General features: G+C 53.7%; 1 protein-coding gene and 3 long non-coding RNA genes across 15 annotated transcripts; 2 read left to right on the plus strand and 2 right to left on the minus strand.

Moving 5' to 3' along the window:
- Positions 1 to 570: 570 nt before the first annotated feature.
- Positions 571 to 21,275, minus strand: ANP32A (acidic nuclear phosphoprotein 32 family member A). 7 transcript variants are annotated; one of them, XM_032122639.1, is made up of 8 exons: positions 19,335 to 19,460; positions 6,010 to 6,159; positions 5,774 to 5,896; positions 4,424 to 4,555; positions 2,841 to 2,907; positions 1,854 to 1,951; positions 982 to 1,292; positions 571 to 854 (listed from the first exon to the last, which is right to left on the minus strand). In XM_032122639.1, exons 1-8 carry the CDS (start codon positions 19,407 to 19,409, stop codon positions 752 to 754), a joined length of 1,059 nt encoding a protein of 352 aa, XP_031978530.1. In that variant the 5' UTR covers positions 19,410 to 19,460; the 3' UTR covers positions 571 to 751. The 7 variants fall into 7 exon arrangements, with proteins under 7 accessions (XP_031978530.1, XP_031978528.1, XP_031978526.1 ...); XM_032122637.1 differs by having other exon boundaries at positions 2,841 to 2,927; positions 4,357 to 4,555; positions 19,335 to 19,455; XM_032122635.1 differs by having other exon boundaries at positions 2,841 to 2,939; positions 4,357 to 4,555; positions 19,335 to 19,452.
- Positions 8,555 to 9,113, plus strand: LOC116450314. The gene is made up of 4 exons (XR_004242760.1): positions 8,555 to 8,644; positions 8,686 to 8,771; positions 8,896 to 9,010; positions 9,058 to 9,113. It is a non-coding gene; the product is annotated as an uncharacterized LOC116450314 (long non-coding RNA).
- On the minus strand, positions 10,104 to 19,328 carry LOC116450315. Its single transcript, XR_004242761.1, has 2 exons — positions 14,914 to 19,328; positions 10,104 to 12,472 (listed from the first exon to the last, which is right to left on the minus strand). It is a non-coding gene; the product is annotated as an uncharacterized LOC116450315 (long non-coding RNA).
- LOC116450313 lies at positions 19,533 to 23,492 on the plus strand. Of its 6 annotated transcripts, XR_004242754.1 has the most exons (5): positions 19,533 to 19,867; positions 20,560 to 20,935; positions 22,474 to 22,593; positions 22,783 to 22,895; positions 23,101 to 23,483. It is a non-coding gene; the product is annotated as an uncharacterized LOC116450313 (long non-coding RNA). The 6 variants fall into 6 exon arrangements; XR_004242755.1 differs by lacking the exons at positions 19,533 to 19,867; positions 20,560 to 20,935 and adding an exon at positions 21,563 to 21,647; XR_004242756.1 differs by lacking the exons at positions 19,533 to 19,867; positions 20,560 to 20,935 and adding an exon at positions 21,565 to 21,659.
- Positions 23,493 to 24,354: the final 862 nt, after the last annotated feature.

A 24,354-nucleotide genomic window follows, 5' to 3' on the forward strand; every position in this document is an offset into this window, starting at 1 on the left:
TCCAGGGATTTGGCTGCGCTCCAGCCATGAAAATTCCCCCCCAAAAATTCCCTCCAAACCCACCCCCCCTCCAAAAAATCCCCTGAAAATAATAAAAACAATTCCCAAAAAAGCCGAAAATTCCCTCCCAAAATTCCAGGAAAACTCACAACACACCGGGATTGCCAATGAGCAGCTCCGACCCCATCCCGAACAATCCAACATTCCCAAAAAACCAACGTTTGGTCGCTATTTACAACGAGGAAAAGCCCGGGGAATTCCCAACGCTGGGGAAAAGGGGCTGGAAATGGCGGCCATTCCCAAAAAACCACGGAGCGAGGCGCCGCTCCCACCCCAGGGGAGAGGCCTGGCTCACATTCCAGCAGCGTCTCCCAGAAAAAAGTGGGGATTTGGGGATCAGAGGTGGGAAAATCCCGGCTCATCCACGGATCTCAACTCGGTTCTCTCCTCGTTTCCGCTTCCGGGATGTCCGAGCTCCGCTTCCAAGAATTCCCAAACTCAGGTTCCTACTCAACTCTCGCAGCTCCAGGGACTCCGGGAAGGGATCCAAAGGAAGAAATTCCCAAAGAATTCCAGGAGGAGTGGCAGTAAAAATAGGATTTTATTCCCGTGCCCACCCTCGCTCGGTTCCCACAGCAACGTTACAATCCGGAAAAAAAAACCAACGAAAAAAAAAAAAAAAATCGGGAAAAGAAAAGGAATTCCAAAGGGTCGGGAGGTGGGAAAAGAGGGAATTCCGGGATAAAAACAGTCAAATCACAAGAGGGAATCTCCCGGGAAGGAAGGGGCGCCTCAGTCGTCCTCGTCGCCCTCGTCCTCCGGCTCTCGTTTCCTCTTCTGGCCCCGCTCTTCCTCTGGAAAACACAAACAATTCCCGTTATTCCCGGCCGCGGCGGCATTCCCGCTGGGCGGGGCCGGCGTTTGCCCTGGGAGCGAGGCGCTGCAGCCGCAGGAAAAGCGGGATCGGGACGGGCTCCGTACCGGCCTCCTCCTCGTCCTCCTCGTCGTCCACCTCGCCGTCGTTGTAGCCCTCCTCGTCCTCCTGCGAGGACAAGGAAAAGCGGGATGAGAAGCTCGGCATCGGCCCGGGATCCCTCCCGACAGCCCTTTTCCTGAGGCCTTGGAGCCGCTTCCCAGGGGGGCCGGTTCGGGATGGAACAGCAGGAATCCGGCACTGAACGGCCGGGAATTCCCGAGCTGCGCCTGGCAACGGGGCTGCCCTTCCCGACTCCGGGAAAACCGGGATTTATTGGAGCGCGCTCCTCCGGAGCCTCGGGGGTGGACTGGGCAGGCTGAGGAACATTCCAGAGGGGTGGGAGAGGGGGCGGGGCTGCAGGAGAGGGAAAACAGCTTCCCACAATCCCCTTTTCCTTCCTCAATCCCGTTCCCACCCTCCCAATCCCATTTTCTCCCTTCCCAATCCCATTTTCCCCCCTCAATCCCATTCTCCCTTCAAGCCCATTCCCACCCTCCCAATCCCAGTTTTTCCCTTCTCTCATCTCATTTTCCCTCCCTAATCCCATTTTCTTTCCTGCAATCCCATTTTCCCCCCTCCCAATCCCATTCTCCATTCAATCCCATTTTCCCTCCTCTGATCCTATTTTCCCCCCTCAATCCCATTTCTCTCCCTTCCATCCCATTTCCCCCCTTCCCAATCCCATTTTCCCCCTCCAGTTCCACTTCCCCTCCTTCCAGCCCTTTTCCCCTCCCTCAATCCCATCCCCCACCCCCCCAATCCCATTTTTCCCCCATCCCCATCCTAAAACTCCTCAAATCCCAGATTTGAGCCCTTTCCTGCCCAGCCCTTCCCGGTCGGATCCCGCTGATTCCTGCTGTGGAATTCCAAGCCTCACCTCCTCGTCTCCGCTCACATCCTCCTCTTCCCCTTCCTCCTCCTCCTCCTCATCCTCCTCGTCCTCCACTACCTGAGCGTCATCATCGTATTCCTCCTCTGGAAAAACAAAATCCATGGAAAACTTTTCCTCATTCCACCCCAAACCCTGGCAATCCAAGTGGAGAATTCCTTAGGGATAGCACGGGATTGGCGGCAGCTCTGGGAATGCAGGGTCAGAGTTGCTCACGGAGCCTCCGGCTGCTCCACTTCCCACTGTTCCCAAGGATTTGGGAGCTGGAGGATATCCTGGCTATTCCAGGAATCCGGAGCAGAACTTTCCCATTATCCAGCCAGAGCCCTCCCAGGGACACAAAATTCTGGCCTATTCGGGAATTCCTGAAAGCCCCCAAATCCCACCATTCCCAGCAGAAAAGCGGGAAGTGCGGAGCCCCCGGAGTGTTTTCCGTGTGTTTGGGAGCTTTTGGGAAGTGGCCCTTCCCAGAGCTCCCACTCAGCATTCCCGGGAAAAGTGCACATCCAGCTTTTCTGCTTTGCTGCGCCGCTGGGATGGGAGAATCCAGCAAATTCCCCGGGATCAGCCGGATCCGCAGCCAGGGATGGCTCCAGGGGCAGCCGGGGAAAGGCGGCACCTAAAGCACTGGGATCCCCCAGAATTCCCTGGAATTCTGGCGTGTTCCTTCCTCAGGGCCTGGCTCGGAACTGGGAATTCACTGGAGCTCCCCCCTGTTTTCCATGCACTTCCCTAATTCCTGCTTTTTTCCATGCCCAAGCTGCTTCTCCCCTCACCCTTTTCCATGAAGATTTCCACAATTCCAGGACATCCCCGTTCCTTCCATTCCTTCAGTCCCTTCCCTTGGTTCCTTCCTTATCCCACCCCTCCATTCCCAGATTGAGGAATGGGATTTTGCAGGCCCTGCCACCTCCTCCCCACATTCCTTTGGGATGCGGGAGCTGCCGGGAATCCCACGGAGCACATCCCACGTACCATCCTCATCCTCCTCCTCGTCATCCAGGCCCTCCACGTATCCCTCGGCGTCGGAATCCGGCGCTTCCTTGTCATCCCGGTCTTTCACTAGGGATAAAACTGAGGAAGTTGCTCCTTCAGGCCCTGCCAGGCTCCTTCCCGCCATTCCCTCATTCCTTTCCTGGCTCCTTCCCGCCATTCCTCCTTCCCGCCATTCCCTCATTCATTTCCTGGCTCCTTCCCGCCATTCCCTCATTCCTTCCCCTCATTCCTTTGGGACACTCAGCTCCTCTCCCTGATTCCTGTCCCTCATTCCCTCAGGACACTGAGATCCTTCCCCTCATTCCTTTGGGAAAATGAAGTTCTTTCCCTCATTCCTTTCCCTCATTCTTTCAGGACACCCAGGTCCTTGCCCTCATTCCTTCCCCTCATTCCCTCATTTCTTTCCCTCATTCCCTCAGGTCCTTCCCCTCATTCCCTCATTCCTTCATTTCTTTCCCTCATTCCCTCAGGTCCTTCCCCTCATTCCTTCCCCTCATTCTCTCATTCCTTCATTTCTTTCCCTCATTCCCTCAGGTCCTTCCCCTCATTCCTTCCCCTCATTCCCTCATTTCTTTCCCTCATTCCCTCATTTCTTTCCCTCATTCCCTCAGGTCCTTCCCCTCATTCCCTCATTTCTTTCCCTCATTCCTTCATTTCTTTCCCTCATTCCCTCAGGTCCTTGCCCTCATTCTTTCCCCTCATTCCCTCCCCTCATCCCCTCATTCCATTCCCGCATTCCCCCACCTCACTTCCTCAGGTCCTTCCCCTCATTCTTTCCCCTCATTCCCTCATTTCTTCTCCTCATTCCCTTCCCTCACTCTCTCAGGCACTTTCCCTCATTCCCTCATTCCATCCCCTCATTCCCTCATTCCCTTCCCTCATTCTCTCAGGTCCTTCCCCTCATTCCCTCATTCCATCCCCTCATTCCCTCATTCCCTCCCCTCCCTCCCTCATTCCATCCCCTCATTCCCTCATTTCTTTCCCTCATTCCCTCAGGTCCCTCCCCTCATTCCTTCCCCTCATTTCTTTCCCTCATTCCCTCAGGTCCTTGCCCTCATTCTTTCCCCTCATTCCCTCCCCTCATCCCCTCATTCCATTCCCTCATTCCATTCCCTCATTCCATTCCCTCATTCCCCCACCTCGCTTCCTCAGGTCCTTCCCCTCATTCTTTCCCCTCATTCCCTCATTTCTTCTCCTCATTCCCTCCCCTCACTCTCTCAGGCACTTTCCCTCATTCCATCCCCTCATTCCCTCATTCCCTTCCCTCACTCTCTCAGGTCCTTCCCCTCATTCCCTCATTCCATCCCCTCATTCCCTCATTCCATCCCCTCATTCCCTCATTCCATGCCCTCATTCCATTCCCTCATTCCCTCCCCTCCCTCTCTCAGGTCCCTCCCCTCCCTCCCTCAGGACCCTGAGCTCGCCGCTCCCGCCCTTCTCCTCCCCCAGCAGCTCCAGGAGCAGGTTGTGATCCCACCTCCTCCATCCCACGTACCATCCTCATCCTCCTCCTCGTCATCCAGGCCCTCCACGTATCCCTCGGCGTCGGAATCCGGCGCTTCCTTGTCATCCCGGTCGTATCCATCGAGGTACGTCAGCTGCGGCAGCAGCTTGAAGACGTTTTCTCTGTAGTCGTTCAAGTTGGTCACCTCACAGTTGAACAGGTCTAAGCTCTTCAGGTTTTCCAACTTTTTCTGGGAAAACAAAGGAATTCCAGAGGTTTGCTGGTGCAGGAATTCCCTCCGAAGGCAAGGATGCCACGGGGAATGTGCTCAAGGGATTCCCGGGGGTGTTTTGGGCTCTCCCAGTTGGGATCTGGGATGGGAAAGGCTCTCCCTGGAGTCCAGAACTTCCCAAAAGTTAAATTTGGGAAGAGCTCTGAACCGCTCTGGGAATAACTGATGTGCAGGGAGTTATCCCAAAGGAATTCTTGCAGATGGAAGCAGGAATGGAGCATTTGGACACAAGAATTTTGCCAAGAGAGCTTTAAAAAATGGAATGATTTTTCCTTAGCCTATGGAAAATGAAAAAACACATGGAAACAGAACAGGAATTCAGCTCCTGGGGTTTTGTGGGATTTCTTTTTGGGAAGAGGTCTGCAGTGCCCACAGCACTTGGGAATCCTAATAATAAAATCCCACGGAAATGAGGATTTGTATTAAGGCTTATCCATGGATAAGGAACAGCAACTCTTAGGGAATCTCTCCCTTCCCTTTAATGTGGAAAGCACTGGGGAAAAAAGGCTGGAACTGGGAAAACTGGGAGCACTGGGAGCAGCTCCAGGCCTCCCTGTGAGCTTAACAGTGCTGCAGGAAAGGAGATCCATGAAGGGAAGGGCTCCTGGAGGGGTTTTAATGGGAATTTTTGAGCCTGGAGATGGATCCAGAGCCCACAGAATCCTGGGAAGCTGCGGTGATTCCCGCCGGGAATGGGGGAGCCCGGCCCGGCAGCCACTAGAGGGAAGCAGCGGCTCACCGGGAACAGGGAGAGGGACTTGGGATGCGGGCCTGGATCCCTGGATTAGCCGGGATATTGGGAAGGAAGGAGAGGGAAAGGCCCTGGCACAGGTTCAAGGAGCCACATTCCCTGGAAGTGCCCAAGGACAGGCTTGGAGCAACCTGGGAGAGCTCGAGCTATTCCAAAGGGTTGGAATGGGATTAATCCCATTCCTTGGAGCAAAACCAACTCACCAGGACTTGGGATCTGTGCCTAGATCCACGGATAAGCGGGATTTTGGGAGGGAATGAGGAGGAAAGGCCCTGGCACAGGTTCAAGGAGCCACATTCCCTGGAAGTGCCCAAGGCCGGGCTTGGAGCAAGCTGGGATATTCCAAGGGCTGGTATTCCAAGCCCTGGTATTCCAAGGGCTTTGGAGCGGGATGAATGCCACTGCTTGGAGCAATCCCAACTCACCAGAGGTTCTATTGTCCCGAGATCTTTAATTTTGTTGCCGCTTAGGTTTAGGTGCGTGAGGTTCGGACACTTCTCTGCCAACACTTCCAGGCCTCCTGAGATTCTGTTGTCGCTCAGCTCGAGCTGCAAAGGGCCCAAAAACATCCTCAAAAATCCCATTTCAGCCCATTCCAGCCCCTTTTCCACAGGCGGGGAAGGGAAAAGGGACGGATTTGGCCCGGGGAGGTGGAATTTACCTTCTTGAGTTTGTTTAACTTTGGTAAATTTGCGACTGAGGTTAAGCCGACGTTGATTGTGCTGAGGAATTCCAGCTCCTCAAACTCATCCGTGAGGCCCTCGATTTTCCCTTCGAACGACCTGCAGTTGTCCAGAACGAGCTCTTTCACCTGGAAAGGGAAGAAATCGAGGAGAAATAGAAGGAATTCCAAGGAATTGGTAAGAATCGGGAGGTTTTCAACAGCGAAGCGCAGGAATTTGGGGGATGCGTTGAGAAGAAAGCCCGGATCAAGGCAGTGCTCCCACACAGCGTGGGAAGAAACCCCCAAATTCCCCAAATAAATTCCCAAATTACTCATTGGGCTGAAATTCAGGTGGAAAATACGTGGATCTTGTCCCTCAACTGTGTTTCATTATCAGGATTCTCCAGAGGATCCATGTGGGGATAAACAGAGGTTTTCCCCCCTCACGTTCTCCACACGTCCCCGGAGTTCCCATCAAAAACTATTCCGGCTCAAAATACCTTTTTAAAATTAAATAATGTTAGTTAAATGAATTATTTAATTGAAATAATATCATTGAAACTAATACTAAACCATTTAAACAGCTAATCCTGCCCATAAACTGATCTAGAATTAATTAATCATGGAAATCATTGTTATTCCGTTCTGTTACAAACGAATCCTTTGGCTCGGGAGAAGTCTGTGGTAAAGGTGACAGAGAATTCCTAAAAAAATACGGAAACCTGAGTAAAAGTATCCCAAAAGATGAATTTTTCGACTAAGAAGTATTAAATTCCACACAGCTCCTGGGATTTGACAAAACGCACAGAAAAGCTGCTGGATCTTTCCAACCCCTGGAAAGCGGGAGCACCCCTGGCCCTCATCAGCAGGGAGAGCGGATGTGGGATTTTAGGGAAGAGCTCCAAGGGTTTTCCTGGGGAGTTGGAGGGATGTGGTGAGGGATGAGGCAAGGGGAGGCTCCCAGTGTCACAGCACTGGCCCCTTATCTCCTGTGCCAGGTGCAGAGCGACAGGGGAGATAAAGGCCCCAAAAGGGGAGAGAATGGCCCCAAAAGGGGAGGGAATGGTCCCAGGGTGGAGAAAAAGGCCCCAAAAGGGGAGAGAATGGTCCCAAAAGGGGAGGGAATGGCCCCAGGGTGGAGAAAAAGGCCCCAGAAGGGGAGAGAATGGCCCCAAAAGGGGAGAGAATGGGTCCCAGGGTGGAGAAAATGGCCCCAAAAGGGGAGAGAATGGCCCCAAAAGGGGAGGGAATGATCCCAGGGTGGAGAAAATGGCCCCACAAGGCCAGGGAATGATCCCAGGGTGGAGAAAATGGCCCCAGAAGGGGAGAGAATGGCCCCAAAAGGGGAGGGAATGATCCCAGGGTGGAGAAAAAGTCCCCAAAAGGGGAGAGAATGGCCCCAAAAGGGGAGGGAATGATCCCAGGGTGGAGAAAATGGCCCCAGAAGGGGAGGGAATGATCCCAGGGTGGAGAAGAAGTCCCCAAAAGGGGAGGGAATGATCCCAGGGTGGAGAAAAAGTCCCCAAAAGGGGAGAGAATGGCCCCAAAAGGGGAGGGAATGATCCCAGGGTGGAGAAAATGGCCCCAAAAGGGGAGAGAATGGCCCCACAAGGGAAGGGAATGATCCCAGGGTGGAGAAAATGGCCCCACAAGGCCAGGGAATGATCCCAGGGGTGGAGAAAATGGCCCCAAAACGGGAGAGAATGATCCCAGGGTGGAGAAGAAGTCCCCAAAAGGGGAGAGAATGGCCCCAAAAGGGGAGGGAATGATCCCAGGGTGGAGAAAGTGGCCCCAGAAGGGGAGGGAATGATCCCAGGGTGGAGAAGAAGTCCCCAAAAGGGGAGGGAATGATCCCAGGGTGGAGAAAAAGTCCCCAAAAGGGGAGAGAATGGTCCCAAAAGGGGAGGGAATGGCCCCAAAAGGGGAGGGAATGGCCCCACGGTGGAGAAAAAGGCCCCAGAAGGGGAGAGAATGGCCCCAAAAGGGGAGAGAATGGGTCCCAGGGTGGAGAAAATGGCCCCAAAAGGGGAGAGAATGGCCCCAAAAGGGGAGGGAATGATCCCAGGGTGGAGAAAATGGCCCCACAAGGCCAGGGAATGATCCCAGGGTGGAGAAAATGGCCCCACAAGGCCAGGGAATGATTCCAGGGTGGAGAAGAAGTCCCCAAAAGGGGAGGGAATGATCCCAGGGTGGAGAAAATGGCCCCAAAAGGGGAGAGAATGGCCCCACAAGGGAAGGGAATGATCCCAGGGTGGAGAAAATGGCCCCACAAGGCCAGGGAATGATCCCAGGGTGGAGAAAATGGCCCCAGAAGGGGAGAGAATGGCCCCAAAAGGGGAGGGAATGATCCCAGGGTGGAGAAAAAGTCCCCAAAAGGGGAGAGAATGGCCCCAAAAGGGGAGGGAATGATCCCAGGGTGGAGAAAATGGCCCCAAAAGGGGAGAGAATGGCCCCACAAGGGAAGGGAATGATCCCAGGGTGGAGAAAATGGCCCCACAAGGCCAGGGAATGATCCCAGGGGTGGAGAAAATGGCCCCAAAACGGGAGAGAATGATCCCAGGGTGGAGAAGAAGTCCCCAAAAGGGGAGAGAATGGCCCCAAAAGGGGAGGGAATGATCCCAGGGTGGAGAAAGTGGCCCCAGAAGGGGAGGGAATGATCCCAGGGTGGAGAAGAAGTCCCCAAAAGGGGAGGGAATGATCCCAGGGTGGAGAAAAAGTCCCCAAAAGGGGAGAGAATGGCCCCAAAAGGGGAGGGAATGGTCCCAGAAGGGGAGGGAATGGTCCCAGAAGGGGAGGGAATGATCCCAAAAGGGGAGGGAATGATTCCAGGGTGGAGAAAGTGGCCCCAAAAGGGGAGGGAATGATCCCAGGGTGGAGAAAAAGTCCCCAAAAGGGGAGAGAATGGCCCCAAAAGGGGAGGGAATGATCCCAGGGTGGAGAAAATGGCCCCAAAAGGGGAGAGATTGGTCCCAGGGGTGGAGAAAATGGCCCCAAAACGGTGGGAGAAAACATCCCCAAAAGAAGAGAGAATGGCCCCAAAACGAGGGGAGAGAATGGCCCCAAAACGGGGGGAGGGGAAACATCCTCAGGTGTGGAGAAAATGGCCCCAAGGGCCTGGGTGTTGTTTTGGGGGTCCTTTCCCGGTGTTTTTTTTCATTGGATACACCATCACCAATCCCAGATTCCCGAAATGCACTCCAGCCTGGCTAGAAGTGCTCCTTTTTTACCTAAATTGCTCACTTTTATCCCAAACTTCCTGGCATTCACGTCCCTCTGCAGCCAGAGTGAGTTTTCCTGGGCTCTGTGGAATTCCATGGGAAGGGCCCACCCATCCCAGGAACAGCTCATTTTTCCCCTATAAACTTTTCCCCTAAATCCCAGGAAAAGCCCTTCCCCTGCACTGCACGGTGCACAGGGGTTGTTTCCATGTGGGAAAAATAATGCTGGGATTGGAATAAAGAACCCACAGGAATGTGAGCAGAAACACGGAATAACAGCTCAGCTCCCAGCAAGGACAATTAATATGCAAATATTTCATTTCCTTAATTTTTCTTCCTGCAATCCTGATGCACAGGGAAGAATCCGACGGAGTTTTCCAGCTCCAAACATCCTTGGATTTCTAATTAAATCCCTGGAGTGAAAAGGGAAAGGAGCCCAGAGCAATAGGAGAGCACAAGGGAATCGTGGAGAGGAGGAGGGGCAGTGTCAGACAGGAGAAATCCATGGTTTTCCTGGAATTAGGATAAGGAATGACTCCAAAGTTTTCCAGGGTGAAGAGTTCTCCTTCCCGAAGAATCCCAGGGTGGGGAGAGGAAACCCAAGATCAAGGCAGTGCTCCTGATCCCACAGAGATGAGGGAAAAACAAACCCCAAAATTCCCCACATAAAACTCCCAAACCACTCACTCACTGCCTTGAAATTTACATGGGGAAGAAAAACCAATCCAAGAAGTGAAGGAAAAACCGTGGATCTCTTCCCTGGGCACTATTTAATCATCAGGATTCTCCAGAGGATCCTTTCGGGGATAAACAAAGAGTTTTTCCCCTCATCTTCCCCACACGCGCCCCCGGAGTTCCCGCCAAAACAAAAAGGGCGGGAAAAGGGCAATGGAGGCGACTCCTCCGGATCCGGGTGTCCCTGCTCCGTCACCTCAGCCCAACAGCCACGGACACGGAGCCAGGACACCTCGGGATTCACACCGGGAAGAAGCTCAAGGTGTGGGTTTTGCCTCAGAGGAGTTTGGGAATTGCTCACGGGGAATTTTGGGGGCTGAGGGGAGTGGGAAGGGAGGGAAGGGGAGGGGAGGGAATGCGCCCAAAGCTCGCCCGCTGAGGGACAAAGAGCTCCTGCCCTGATCCAGGAGGGGGGATATCCATCCCTCCATCCTCCCTGAGCACGGAAAACAGGGAACTGGACAAAAAACCCCAGGGAACTGGACAAAAATTCCCTCAGGAGCAGAGCGGAGATTTAAGGAAGAGCTGGAAACAGCCTTGGATGCAAAGGAAAAGCCTTTAGCACGAAGGCAAATGATCCAAGTGCCTTTTTTTTTCCTTTTAGTTTGCATTTTTTGAGAATCTTGGAACGTTTTAGGTTGGAAGGGACTTTTAGGATCATCCCATTCCAACCCTGCCATGGAATTTTTTAGGGAAGGCTGTTTCCTCCCCACTTTTCAGGAAGTTTTGATGCACAAGTGCCACGTTCCCACCTTCCCTGTTGGCACAGCCAACAAATCCATGGAGAAACCTCCCAGAATCCTGCAATCCACGTTTGGAAAGCTCGGATGAGTTCCGAGGCTGTTTGGGAAGAGCAGAGCACATTCCCAACCCTTCCCAAAAGCAACACGGTGTCGGTGCTTATGGTGTTAACTCCCTGAATCCCTGGAAACAACAGCATTCCCAACAAAATTCCAGGAGGGCTCTATGTCCTAAGAATCCCCAAGGAAATCCAGGTGTGCCAAAGGACGAGGAACTGGGTTTGTGGGATTTTTCCCAACACCCCACAGCTCTCTGCCTCCAGCCCTGCACATCCCACTCCAGCTTTTCCACGGCACATTCCCTCTCCATAAAATCCCGGGAGTTTCAAGGAGGAGCAGCCGCGGCCCTCGGGAGAGGCCGTCGCTTTCTGCAGCCCCTCCGACAGGGAACTTTTCCAAGGATTTGGCTGCCACACAGAGATCCCTTCTCCGTGCTGAGCCCTCTGGAGGGACGCTGGATCTCATCCAGGCTCGCTGCATCCCGACAGGAGCACAGAGCTGGCAGTGTGTGCATAGGGAAGCGGGAATGCGACCACATTCCAGCTAAACCAGCTCCCCGGAGTCCAGCAGCACTGGAATCTCCTCCTCGTTTGTGTTTCAGGAGTTCTGGGAATATTGAGGAAAATTCCACCTCCTGAATCCCTCCAAAGAGCTGAATTTCCCTGGCAATGTGTAAAAGCGACAATTTTGCCGCCTTTTTCCTCGCTTTTTGTCACCGAAATACGGGATAAACCTTTCCGGACCCAGGAATCCTGGAGCACACCTGGATGAGGTGAGGGGGTGCAGGTGGATCCCACGGAAATCCCTGTGCCGCTCCAGGTGGACACATCTGGGATTAAGAATCCCCCGGGAATTTGTGTCCAAAAGCAGCACCAAAGATCTGGAAATCCAAGTCAGGTATCCTTAACTCTGTCCCTACACCACTGAGCAGGGATAAGCACTCATGGAGTATCAACCACAGGACCTGTACTTATCCCAAAAAACTGCTACCCGCTGGAAAAGCCACACCCACAGGCCCAAACTCCATGGGAACACTCCCTGGAATGCGCTCCCAAGGGAATGTTTGGGATAAAAGCCAGGCTGCAGGTGCCAGGTTGGTTGGTTCCCAGGGAGAATCCAGAATCCATTGGATTGGGATATCCCACCTGGAGCAGCTGCAGCTTCCCAGTGTTCCTCACCCAGCCTTTGTCCCAGATTCTGTTCCTGACATTCCCGGCTGCTTCCAGCTTCTGACATCCCGGCTGGGGATGCTCCCTCTGGATTGAACATTCCCTGGAGCTCCTGAGGGCTTTCCTACCATCGCTCCACACTGTTTGATAAGCAGGGCTCTTGTCTCTTCCCGGAATTCCCGGTTCCCAAAGGCACAGCCACGGGATCCACAGGGAGCATCCAACCTACTCCAAGGGCAGGAACAGGGAACTCTTTGGAAGCAGCCACTGGATTTCACCGAATTCCAAATGACATCCGAGACCTGGAGCTTCTCCAGAGGGGGCCTTATCACCACATCCCAAGTCATGGAATTGCTGAGCTTGGAAAAGCCCTCCGAGCTCACCGACTCCAAGCCGGGACTGAGTCCAGCCCCTCCAGAGCTCTGAGTGCCACATCCAGGAATTCCTCGGGAATCCCGAGCGATGGGGACTCCAAACCTCCCGGGGCAGTTCCAGTGTTTACAGCCCTTTCCAGGAGGGAATTTTCCCAATTTCCCACCTGGGCCTCCCCCAGCACAGCCGGAAGCCGTTCCCGCTCATCCCGTCCCTGTTCCCTGGGAGCAGATCCCGATCCCGCTGCCTGCGCCCTCCTGTCCAGGAGCTCTGCAGAGCCACAGGATTCCTTCCTCATCCTCCTTTTTTTCCAGGATAAACCGGGAAAAAAGCCAAAGTCTCTCCTTCAGGAAATCTCCACTCCACGGGCAGGGAGAGGCAGGAATTTGGGCCCAAATTCCCAAATCCCGGTGCGTCCTTAAAGGCGACAGAAGGACAGAGAGCAGCCACGCAAGCACCTGGAATTTGGGGAATTTCTTGCTCTCCCAAGCCTGTGGAGTCCAGGAAAAGCCTCGGCTCTCTCTCCAGTAAGGAATGACCTCGCTGCCTCCTGTGTCCTGCCCCGTATTCCCCATCGATCCTCACACGGATGCGGGAATCCTGAGCAGAAACGGATCTCCTCAGGTTCCCGCTCCGCTGGCTTTGTGCTGCAGCGTTGGAGGGAAGCCCGCCCGCCCTCCACAGGCACAACATTCCCGGTTTTTTGGGCAGGGCGTGGCAAGGCTCAGAAGTTGGGAAGAGCTGGGGCAGGGCTGGGATGGAATTCCCAGACAAGCTGTGGCTGCCCCATCCCTCTGGAGCGAGTCGGGCAAGGCTTGGAGCAGCCTGGGATAGTGGGAGGTTCCCTGCCCAGCTCAAGGATGAGCTTTAAGGTCCTTCCCACCCAAATTATTCCGTGGAATTCCATGGGATTCCACGATCCTGCAGCAGCCCATGTCCATGGCCAGCTCCGAGTGTGGACAAGGATTCCCCACACTGATGTTGGAAGCTTTCCCAAAATTCCAACTGGAGCTGACGAACTGCCTGAATTTCCCATTCCGATCCCACCTGGAATGTGACCAGGCCAACAAAAGCTTGGATGAGCATCCGACTCGATCCCTGGATTGACGGAGCTGCTCCCACGAGCCAATCCCTGCTCCAAGATCGTTCCTTGACCCCCAAATGTCCCCAAGCCGGAGAACCCAATTAAAATCATTAACTCATTCATTCATTAATGAAATCCAGCCTCCTTTTCCAGCTGCAATTCCAAGCCCTCCGTGACCCAACCCTGCGTGATCCCAGCCTGCGTACGGCTCCCACGGAAAACAGGCAAGGAGAGCATGGAATATCTCCAGCCCGGATCAGAGCAGCTGCTGGGCCGCCCCGTGTCCGCTCGGCCGCAGCTCCGGAGCTGCTGAGCTCTTCCCGATTTTCCAGAGCTGGAATTCTGCCCACAGCAGGGAGGGCAGCAGGTGCCATGGCCTGTGGCCACCGGGGATTCCCGTTCCATGGGATTCCCATTCCATGGGGGGAGCCTCAGCTGCTCCTGCTGCTCAGGAATGAGGATGTGACCTGGGGCAGGATTAGATTCCCCAGGGAAGGGGAAATTCCCGAGGTGTTCCATCCTTTTCCTGGGTGACATCGGGGGACAGCGGATGGATTTCCTTCCCCAAAGCCGCACAGGATTCAGGATTTTTTTCGGGAATAGCTGAGATGGGATCAATTGATTTCCAACCAGTTATCCATGACCATCTCCCAGCTGGGAATGTACTGGGAAGAGAATCCCAAGAAAATCCTGGGGCAAGGAGAGATGCTGCAGGAAAACGGCCACGGGACACAGCCCAATTCCCTGGAAATCCAGCAGCCGGAGGATTGAGAATCCCACAGGGAAGGGACTGGATGGGATTAACGTGGATCCCACGGATACCTGGGATTGGGAGCAGAATTCCATCAGCACCTCTACGGATGGAAGCGACACCGCGGCTCAATGCCAGCGCCTGCCAGGAATTCCCGGAATTTCATAGGATTTCTCTGCGCTCCAGTTCATGGGAATTCCCCCAGGGACACTCTCCCTATCCAAAAAACCCTGTTCCCTTCAGGAATTCCCTGCTGGGGCTGAGCAATCCACGACTGCCGAGCAAAACCGGCTTCCTCGGGAACACGCTCCATTCCCGCCTCAGCCCAGCCGGAATTCCGAACCAGAATCAGAGAATCCTCGGAAAACACCACGAAGCCATGGAGTGCAGCCCTCAACCCAAGGCCAGCACCTTTCCAGGATTCAGCCTGTCCTGGGAACACCGAATTCCCATCCCGTGAAACTCCAGCCGCACCTCAGAGCTCATCCCGGGGTGTCCAAAATCCCACCTCAAAATCCAGATTGGAATTCCTCCTCTGCTGCCACTTTCTTGGAACAATCCCAGGGATGATTTAAACTCCCAGCATCCCGGGATCCCTGAGCTTGGAAAAGACCTCCAAGATTGAGTCCAAGCTGTGCCCGATCCCCCCCAGAGCTCTGAGTGCCGCATCCAGGAATTCCTCGGATGCTTCCAGGGATGGGAATTCTACAAGCGCAGCCTTTTCCAATATTTAACCAGCTTTTCCATGAAAAAATTCCTGCTGATGTCCAACCTGGGCCTCCCCCAGCACAGCCGGAAGCCGTTCCCGCTCATCCCGTCCCTGTTCCCTGGGAGCAGATCCCGATCCCGCTGCCTGCCCCCTCCTGTCCGGGAGCTCTGCAGAGCCACAGGATTCCTTCCCCATCCTCCTTTTTTCCCAGGATAAACCGGGAAAAAAGCCAAAGTCTCTCCTTCAGGAAATCTCCACTCCACGGGCAGGGAGAGGCAGGAATTTGGGCCCAAATTCCCAAATCCCGGTGCGTCCTTAAAGGCGACAGAAGGACAGAGAGCAGCCACACAAGCACCCGGAATTTGGGGAATGCACTGACACCCGGATATCCCTGTGGATCCCCAGCCCAGGATTCCTAAATCCCTAAACAGGAGCTTAAAAGCACCTTTTAAACTCGGCTCACTCAAGCCGGGCTTATCCAGGCTCATCCCGCAAGGATCGGCCTCTTCCCGCCGGCACTCCGGAAAATCCCACATCACGCGCTGGGAAAAGGGACAGGAAAGTCCCAGAGTTTGGATAATTTGGGGATGGTTTTGAGGGATTCTTCCTTGAGTTCTTTTACCCCAAAGCCGCTCCGTGTTCGGAGACAGCTCCGGAAAAAAACCTGGCTCAATATCCGGAATTTTTCAGCAAGAGTTTGGATTTTCCAGCTCTAATCCCGACAAAAAAACCCCTCCCGGATGGCTCCAGTAATTTCACATCCCTTTGCTCCATTCTGGATCCACGGGAAATCCCTAAGTGGCAGAAAGGTGAAGAATCCTGGGAATTCTTGTGTCTAATTCTGGGGCATCTCCAATCCTGAAGAAATTCCAGGAGAGAAAATCCATCACTGACCCCCCAGGAAATTCCCCAAATCCCCTTTCCCGCATTTCCAAGATCCATAGTCACATCTATGAACAGACCAGGAACACACGGAGTTTTCCATGGAAAACTTTCACTGGGAATTCCTGGGGTTGTTCCTTCAACTCCATAAAAATTCCCGATATTCCAGACACGCTGTTCTTCCAAACCCGGGAATAAACAGCTCCATCCTTCTACGAAATTCCATTCCCTTTGAATATTCCCGTTATTTTCCAGCGGCTGGGATCACTTTGCTCCTGCCTGGAATTGCCCTGGATCGCTCCAGCTCCAGGGATTTTTCCTGGAGGAGCGGCGCTGCCACATTCCAAATGTTTTTCCTCCACCGCCAGCTCCCAAATCCAATAAAACGGAAGGAAAACCCAGGGCCGCAGTGCAGCTTTCCCTGGAAAACTCCGCAGGTTGGGATTGGGAGCCTTCGGATGTGGAGCTGGGCATTCCCGGGATGAGGCGGAGACGCAGAAAAAATCCCTGCCTTTAAACGAAGATTAATTAAGGACTAACGAGGAGAAATATTTGGGAAAGAAGAGCTTTTCCGGCTTTTCTCACGGCTTTGAAGGATCCAAGGGAATCCATGGATAACTTTCAGTGGAAAGGAAAACCGTGGATTTTTTTCCCTGCTTTTGGAAGTTTGTCAGGGATTGTGCTTCCCTAAATTTCGGGATTGACTGCAGCAATCCAGGGAAATCCCAATTTCCCAGTTGTTCTGTCTGCAGGACAGGGGAGAGGGGGAAAAAATTCCTGCAGGAAAAGTGCAGCAACGTCATGGAAAAAGCTGGGAATGTTGTCCATCATTCCCAAGGAATTCCAGCATTCCCAAGGACAACATTCCCACCCTCTGTTCCCAGCTGGCATTTGTGGATACAGAGCATTTGATCCACCTCAATCCAGACCCTTCTCCCTTCCCGTTATCCCAGGAAAATCCTGCGCCTTCCCGAGATCCCAGAAGCGCAATCCAGCAGCATTCCCAAATTCCCTGACTCTCCATCCTTTCCTGGACACCAGCCGGCTGTATTCCAGACATCCCAATCCTGAATTTCCAGGATTCTCCAGCACCCGGAGCAGCAGGAGGAGGGAGCAATCCAGGGAAGGGATGGAATGGGAATAACCACTCCACAGCCTCCCGGGATGGAAGGATTTAAGGAGAAGCAGTTTGACGGGATGTAAATATTTAGGGAAAGAGCCAGGGATTCTGGTGCCAATGGATATTCAGGATGGAAATATTTAAGGAAGCAGCCAGGGCTGCTTTTCCCAGCATTCCATGGATATTTCAGACGGCTCACCAATGGAAACAAAAGGATTTTTGAAACTCGGGGAAACGGACAAGAATTTAAAATTCCCAAATCCCTGAAAATGCCCACGGAATTCCCAGGTTTTGGGCCACGCTTGGAGCAGAGCAGCAGGAATGTGGATTTATTCCATGACAAATAACACAGAATTCCAGCAATTCCTGCTCCAGGGCCGGGTTAGGACAAGGTTTAATCCAGGAGAAGTCTGGACTGAGATTTTCCCACCAATTCGAGGGCAGGATGAGCTCGGTTCCTTCGGGAATTCCAAGAGCTGGAATCCCACACAATTCCATCAGTTCCACCCCAGCTTTTCCTCTTATTCCCATCCTTCCAGCTGGAATTTGGACACCCGAATCCCAGAGAACATTTGGAGCTTCCCCCCCAAAAAAAAGGGAATTCTCAGGAGGCCAAAACTAAATCCAGCGGCGTCCCAGAGAAACGGGAAAACGGGAAGAGCAAGGAAGAGGGAAAAAAGCCTTTTCAAATCCACTTCCACTTTCAGAGGGAATTTCCCACACGTTTTTCCACCGTTTCCCTCCGGAATGAAAACTTCCAGGGGAGGAAAAAAACCCCAGGAATGAGCCAGAACCGGGAGGAATAAACTCCAAGTTTTATCCCTGCTGCAGTTTGGAGCCGATAAAGGAATTCTTTCTCCCGATAAACCAAATTTTGGGCCTCATTTTGACCCCCCACCCGCACCTGCTTCCCAGTATTTGGATTTTACTCCGGATTTCCCCATGGGAATGATCAGGGAAATTCCTGGGAATTCATGACAATTATCAGGAGCTGATGAATTAGAATGAAAAGTTGTATTGATAAAAGAAACCAAGGGATAATTCTGCTGCGCCTCACGAATGGAACAGGAGAAAAAGTGGGAATATCTGGGAAAACACCTGCCTGAACAACAGCCAGAAATCCCAAATTTCCAGCAGTAAAATCCAGGTGGATACGGAAAATAATGGGAAAATGACAGGATTAAACAACAAAAATGAGATTAAGGAAGGAATATCTCCCACAGAATCCACCTGAGGACAGCCGGAGGATGTTTTCTTAATCAGGATGGCACTTGATGGGATGATTTGATGGGAAAGCACAGAATTCCATGGAAAACCAGGCGGCGCAGCAATAAAATCTCCCAAGCAGGCTCAGGAAGAAGCACCAAACCCCATCCGTGTCCCATTATTTGAGCCTGACTTATAAAAGGGCTGGTCCTGGCTGATTTCAGGATGAACTCTCTCAAAAAGCAGCACGGAATTTGAGGGAACTCCGAAATTCTGAGGGATTTTCCCAGGATTTCTGTCTATTCCACATCAAAACTGGGGAATAACGACAAGGACAAACACTGACCGCCCAAAACGAAGGAAAACAATTCCCAAACGCATCCTCCTCATACCCCAGAACTTCCTGAAATCCAGAAATAAATCACTTTGGCACAGCTATTCCTTCCCAATCCCACTTCCAGAGGGTGGATTTGGAAGGAATTTTCCTTAAATAATATTGCCGAGGAACAGAATTCACCCCCCACACTCCAACCCCTAAAAAACACGTGCACACAGCTGGAAGCAACTCGGAACACAACAACATTCCCAACTGGAATCTCTAGCCCTCTGCCTAAAAACCTGGAAAACTGGGGTTTAGGACACCTTGGGAACACCGAGACACCAAATTCCCGGACAGATTCCAAGGGTGCCAAGGAAAACCAAGCGTTTCCAGGTGAAATGATCCTGATTTTCCAGCTCTCTGCTGCCCATTCCCAGCCCTGAGGAGCAGGGAAGCCCCTCCTGCTCCGAGCTGTCCCAACTTTCTTTGGCGTGAGGCAAAACTGAGCAGAAACAGCACAAAATCCAAGCGTGGAAAGCGGGGGGGGGGGAGGGTGAAAGCCCGGTTTAAACCTTTAGAAGCTGCATTTAAAGCCTTAAGTCTGAGTTTAAACCGGGCAAGAAGCCTCCAGTTAGAAAGGCAGCGAAGCGAAATGGGAGCAAACAATGACCAAAAGATAGAAAACTATGAAAAAAAAAAAAAAGAAGAAAATCACGGAAAATTAATTTTAAAAAGAGGCTGAAAAGGAGAGAAACACTTCCCAAAGCCCAGCGCTGCCGCCCCGCAGGGCCCTGCCCAGGAAGGAGGCGGATTCCCGGCTCCGCGCTCGCTGCCCGGGGGGGCCGCGGGGCTCCCCCCGCTCTGGCGGCCCCGGCCCCGCTCCGGCGGCCGCTGCCTCGCCGTGCCCCGAATATTCAATAAAACCCGATTTTTCAAAAGCTTTTTATCCTTTTTTACCCCGGCGCGGCCGTCACGAGCCTCCTCCCGCCCCGCGGCCGGCGACAAAATGGCAGCGGCGGCGCTGCCCGTCATGTCGGGAGGGCGCCGGGCGGCCCCGCCGCAGCCTCCGCACCGCCTCAGCCCCGGCGGCAGCGGGGCTCCCTCACGGCCCCGCGGGGCCGCCCGCGGCCGAGGCAGCGGCAGGAGGAGGAGGAGGAGGCGGCGGCGCTGAGGGAAGGCGGGGGGGCAGCACAGAACATGGCGCCGCGCGTCCTACTTGCGGTGCGGCGCTGCCCCGCTCGCCTCACGGAGCCCCCGCGCTCCCCGCGCCGGGCAGCGCAGCGCCGGCCATGGCGGCTGTGGCGCGGGGCTCTGCGCTCCGTGCCCCCTCCGTGCCGTCCTCCTCCTCTTCCTCCTCCTCCTGCTCGCCCAGGAGTTTTTAAACTTTAAAGCGCAGCTTCCGCCGCCCCGCGCCCGCCTTTGTCCCCCGGACAACACCGCGCTCGGCCCGGCCGCGTCCCGCCGCGCTGCCCCGGGCGCTCCCCGCTGAGGTACGTTCGCCCCCCGCGCTCCCCTTCCCGCAGCCTCCGGCGGCCCGGGGGACGCGGCGGGGCCGGGGCCCGGCGAGCCCTGCCCGGTCACCGCCGAGGGCCCGGCGGGGCGGGGGGGGATGAGGGGAAGGGGCTTCCCCGCCGCGGGTTCGCGCCCCGCCTGCCCCCGGCCACCTCCCGCCCACTCTTTTGGGGTGGTTTTGCTATTTTTTCGCTTCCTTTCCCCCCCGCTATTTTCTTGCTTGTTTTGGGGTTTTGTTGGGTTTTTTTTGGTTGGGTTTTTTTTTGTTTGTTTGGCTTTTTTTTTTTTTTTTTTTTTTGCTGCCAAAGTTTTTCGCCGTCCCCCGTTTATTCCGCGAGACGCGGAACAACAACCTGAAGTCCGGCCCCGGGGGAAGGAAGGGGGGGAAAAGGGGGAAGAAGGAAAAACACGCACACATATCCAGCCTTTTTGTGCGTGTGTGGGGATGGAGGGGGTGGAGAGTGCGTTGATTTCTTTCCATTTTTTTTTTTTTTTATTATTATTCTTATGATTATTATTCTTATTATTCAACGCTCGCGCTACCGGCGGCGATGCCCCATCGCCCGCAAAATTAAAAAAAAAAAAAAAAAAAGAAAAAAAAAAAAAGCCCAAAGCAAACCCAACCAACGCTAAGCATTGGTTTCAAAATTCTTTCCTTTTATCTTCTCAGCATCTGGAGAGAGGGAGAGAGAGAGAGAGAGAGAAAGGGCGCGTTCATGAGGACTACAAAGTTACAAATATGGCTCCCCAGTCTCTCTTGCCTGATCACTGCAAAGAAATGAAGACGCACTTTAAACTAAACCATTCGCAACTCACTCGCAGTCCCTGTCTGCCTCTCCCTGCCCAGCACCCTGCACAAATATTTGCGAACTAAACACGCCGAGAGAGAGAGGAGCGAGCAACTTATTTTTATTTAATGCACGGCGAGCCCTCTCCGAGGCATCGCAGCCCGGCACGGGCAGGAGCAGCCCCGGGGACCCCCCCAAACCTCACCGCGAGCGCCCCGCGCCCCCCAAAGCGGGGGGCACGGCCCCCTACACACACAGGTAGGCACCTCAAGGGCAGCAGCGGCCCCGCCAACACCTGGCACGCTCCACCCCGCCAAAAAAAAAAAAAAAATAACCGTGGGATGCCTTTTTATTATTCTCATCATTAGCATTATTATCATTAATTTTTTTTTTTTTTTTTTTTTTTGGCATTGCATTGCTTACATCTGAGGGCGTCCTGTTCCGCAGCTCTAAGTGGATCCTTTTCTTCATGTCCATGTCCGTGGCTGGCGGGAGGCGCGGAGGGTGCCCGGCTCGGCTGGCGCAGTGACCCCTGTGCAGAGCCCCCCGATCGCGGGGCGCGGAGGGACTCGGGCTCGCCCAGCGCCGCTCGGAAGCCCGAGCGCAGCACCGCGGCGCGCACTAACCTGATAACCGCGGGGGCGGGCGCTCCGGGGGCTCCGACGAGATTGACAGCGCCGCCGGCCAATCAGAGCGCGCCGCCGCCGCGCCTCAGCCAACCGGCAGCGCGAGGCGCGGCGGAAGCCAATGGGGGAGCGGCTCGGCCGGGCAGGGGGACAGCCCGGCGCCGAGCCCAGGCTCATTCCGCGCTGCCGCCTGATGGAGACGGAGCGGCCGCGGCTTTGCCGCGCCGGGCACGGCGCTCGCTGCTCTCTCCGCCCGCCCGAGCCTGGGGGAGGCGCCGGGGCGGGGAGCGGTGGCCGAGCCGGAGCCGCCCGGCCCGGGGCGCGCAGCCAGGAGGGAGGGAAAGGTGCCGAACGGGGTACGGGAATGGCGCGGGTAATGGCGCGGGCCCCGGCGGCGGGGGGCGGGCGGAGCGTGAGCGGCGGGCGGAGCGCGGCCGGGGAGGGAAGGAGGGAGGGGCGGCGGCGCTGAGGGGAGGGGGAGCGCCCGGGCCGCCCTCAGCGGGGTCCCCGCGGCCGGGGCCGCCTCACGGGGCTGGGGAGCCGTTCCCGAGGCGAAGGGAAGGGCGGGAGTCGCTGCCCGTGCCCGGGAGTGCCGGGAGGGTCTCCCCGGGAATGGCCCCGGCGGGGCGGGGGCGGTGCTGAGGGGAGGGGAGCGGGCGGGCCGCCCTCAGCGGGGTCCCCGCGGCCGGGGCCGCCTCACCGGGCTGGGAGCGGCTCCGGGGCGGAACGGCGGGGTCCGGGATCCCTGGGAAGGATAGGGCAGGGCGGGAGGCTCGGGAGGATCCCCCCGAGAAGGGAAGGGCAGAGCGGGAGGCTCGGGAGGATCCCCCCGGGAAAAGCCCTGAGCAGGGCCATGGACGGGAATCCTTCGGTTCCCGGTGGGAGCCGCCAGGAAAGATTGGAAGGGATTTTTTTTCCTTGGAATGCCAGGGTAAGGGGGATGGATTCCGGCTGGAAGAGAGCACGGTTAGGTGGGATTTTGGGAAGGATTTTCTTCCTGGGAGGGTGGGGAGGGGCTGGAATTCCCGGAGAAGCTGTGGGTGCCCCTGGAATGTCCAAGGCCAGCTTGGGGCACGCTGGGACAGTGGAAGTTATCCCTGCCCATGGAATGGGATGGGCTTTAAGCTCCTTTCCATCCCAAAGCATTCCCTGCTCCTGCTCCTTTTCCAGGCGCTGCTGGCTGAGGTGGCAGCTGTTGGATGTAGGATCCAAGCCCACAGCTGCTCCTCTTCAGGGATTTGGGATTTCTGAACCCCGGGTACCGTTCCCATCAGCTGGAGCAGAACACAGGTAAGAAGTGCTTTTTTTTTCCTTCCAAAATTCCACTTTGTCCCTTCCTGCTGTTCCTGGAATGTGGCTGGGCTTGTCCAGCTTTCCCTGGAAAACACAGGGCTGGAAAATCCCTAAGAGCTGTTGGAAAGCATCGAGAGAATGCTGAAAATCCTTGGGAAACTTCTGTTTCATCCAAATATTTTGCAGCGCTGGATGGAGGTGAAGTCTCACCTGTGAGCGTGGATAAATCCCAGGAATGTGGGTGATGACAGCAGGAATTGTGTTGGCAATGGGACAAGAAAAGCTGCATCCAACTCCAGGTAAAAATTCCAATGAAAGCAAAATAAAAGTGATATTCTGCAAAAAGTTCATCTTTTTGGGATGTTTTAGGAGTTTATGATGGAATTTTGGGATTGGCTGATAAATCCTCGATTGGTGATTAATATTCCAAACTTTTCTAATCGCTTGGGATTTGGGAATGAAGCGGAATTTTCTTTCAGCTCTCTTTGAACTTCTCCTTCCCAGGTGCGACCAGAGGTGGCTCCTGGGCTGAATCTTCAGGAATTTTTGATGGAATTTGTGCTCCTGGCCCGGGAGGAGACCTTTGGAAAAGGACTTTTCTCCTGGAAGAGAATTTGCTGGGATAAGCTGTGATTGAAAAGGAATTTCTGGGGATCCAGAGCTGCTTTTTCCTTTGTTTTCTCCTGAGGAAAATCTGTGTTTCGAGTACTGAAAGGTGCAGAAAATTCCTGGTTTTTTGAATGACTGAGGGAATTTTTTCCAAGTTTAAAGCCCAAACTCCATGTTTAAAGCTGCTCCTTCCATGGTTCCTATTCCAGGAGTTTGGGAATGAAAAAGGAAAAGGAATGATAAATTGGGAATAAATTTTAAAGAATTTTTCTTTGCTTTTCCTTCTACAATTTTCCATTCGTGGGATTGGTTTTTCCTGGTTGGTTTCAGAGGAATTTGGAATTCGTGGGATTGGTTTTTTACAGGAATTTGAGGGGTTTTCCTGGTTTGTTTTCAGCAATTTGGAATTTGTGGGATTTTTCCTTGTTTATTTTTAACAGGAATTTGTGGGATTTTTCCCAGTTTATTTTCACCAGGAATTAGGAATTTGTGGGATTGGTTTTTACCAGGAATTTGAGGGTTTTTCCTGGTTTATTTTCACCAGGAATTAGGAATTCGTGGGATTGGTTTTTACCAGGAATTTAGCGTTTTTCCTGGTTTGTTTCTATCAGGAATTTTTAATTTCTGGGGTTTTTTTCCTTGTTTTTGATCAGAAATTTGGAATTCATGGGGATTGTTTTGATCAGGAATTTTGAATTGAATTTGTGGGATTTTTCCTGGTTGGTTTGAGAGGAATTTGGAATTTGTGGGATTGGTTTTTTACAGGAATTTGAGGGGGTTTCCCCCTTTTTTTTTAGATCAGGAATTTTTACTTTCTGGGTCCCCCCACCCCCTTTATTTTTTACCAGGAATTTGGGGCTTTCCCTTGTTCATTTTTAGAAGGGATTTTTAATTTGGGGGATTGGTTTTTTTACCAGGAATTTGAGGGTTTTTCCTGGTTTGTTTTCACCAGGAATTTGGAATTTGTGGGATTGGTTTTTACCAGGAATTTGAGGGTTTTTCCTGGTTTCTTTCTATCAGGAATTTGGACTTCATGGGGATTGTTTTGAACAGGAATTTTGAATTGGATTTGTGGGATTTTTCCTGGTTTATTTTTATCAGGAATTTGGAATTTCTGGGATTGTTTCTTTACAGGAATTGGAGGGTTTT

Source organism: Corvus moneduloides, chromosome 13 (assembly GCF_009650955.1).
Source record: "Corvus moneduloides isolate bCorMon1 chromosome 13, bCorMon1.pri, whole genome shotgun sequence".
NCBI lineage: Eukaryota > Metazoa > Chordata > Aves > Passeriformes > Corvidae > Corvus > Corvus moneduloides.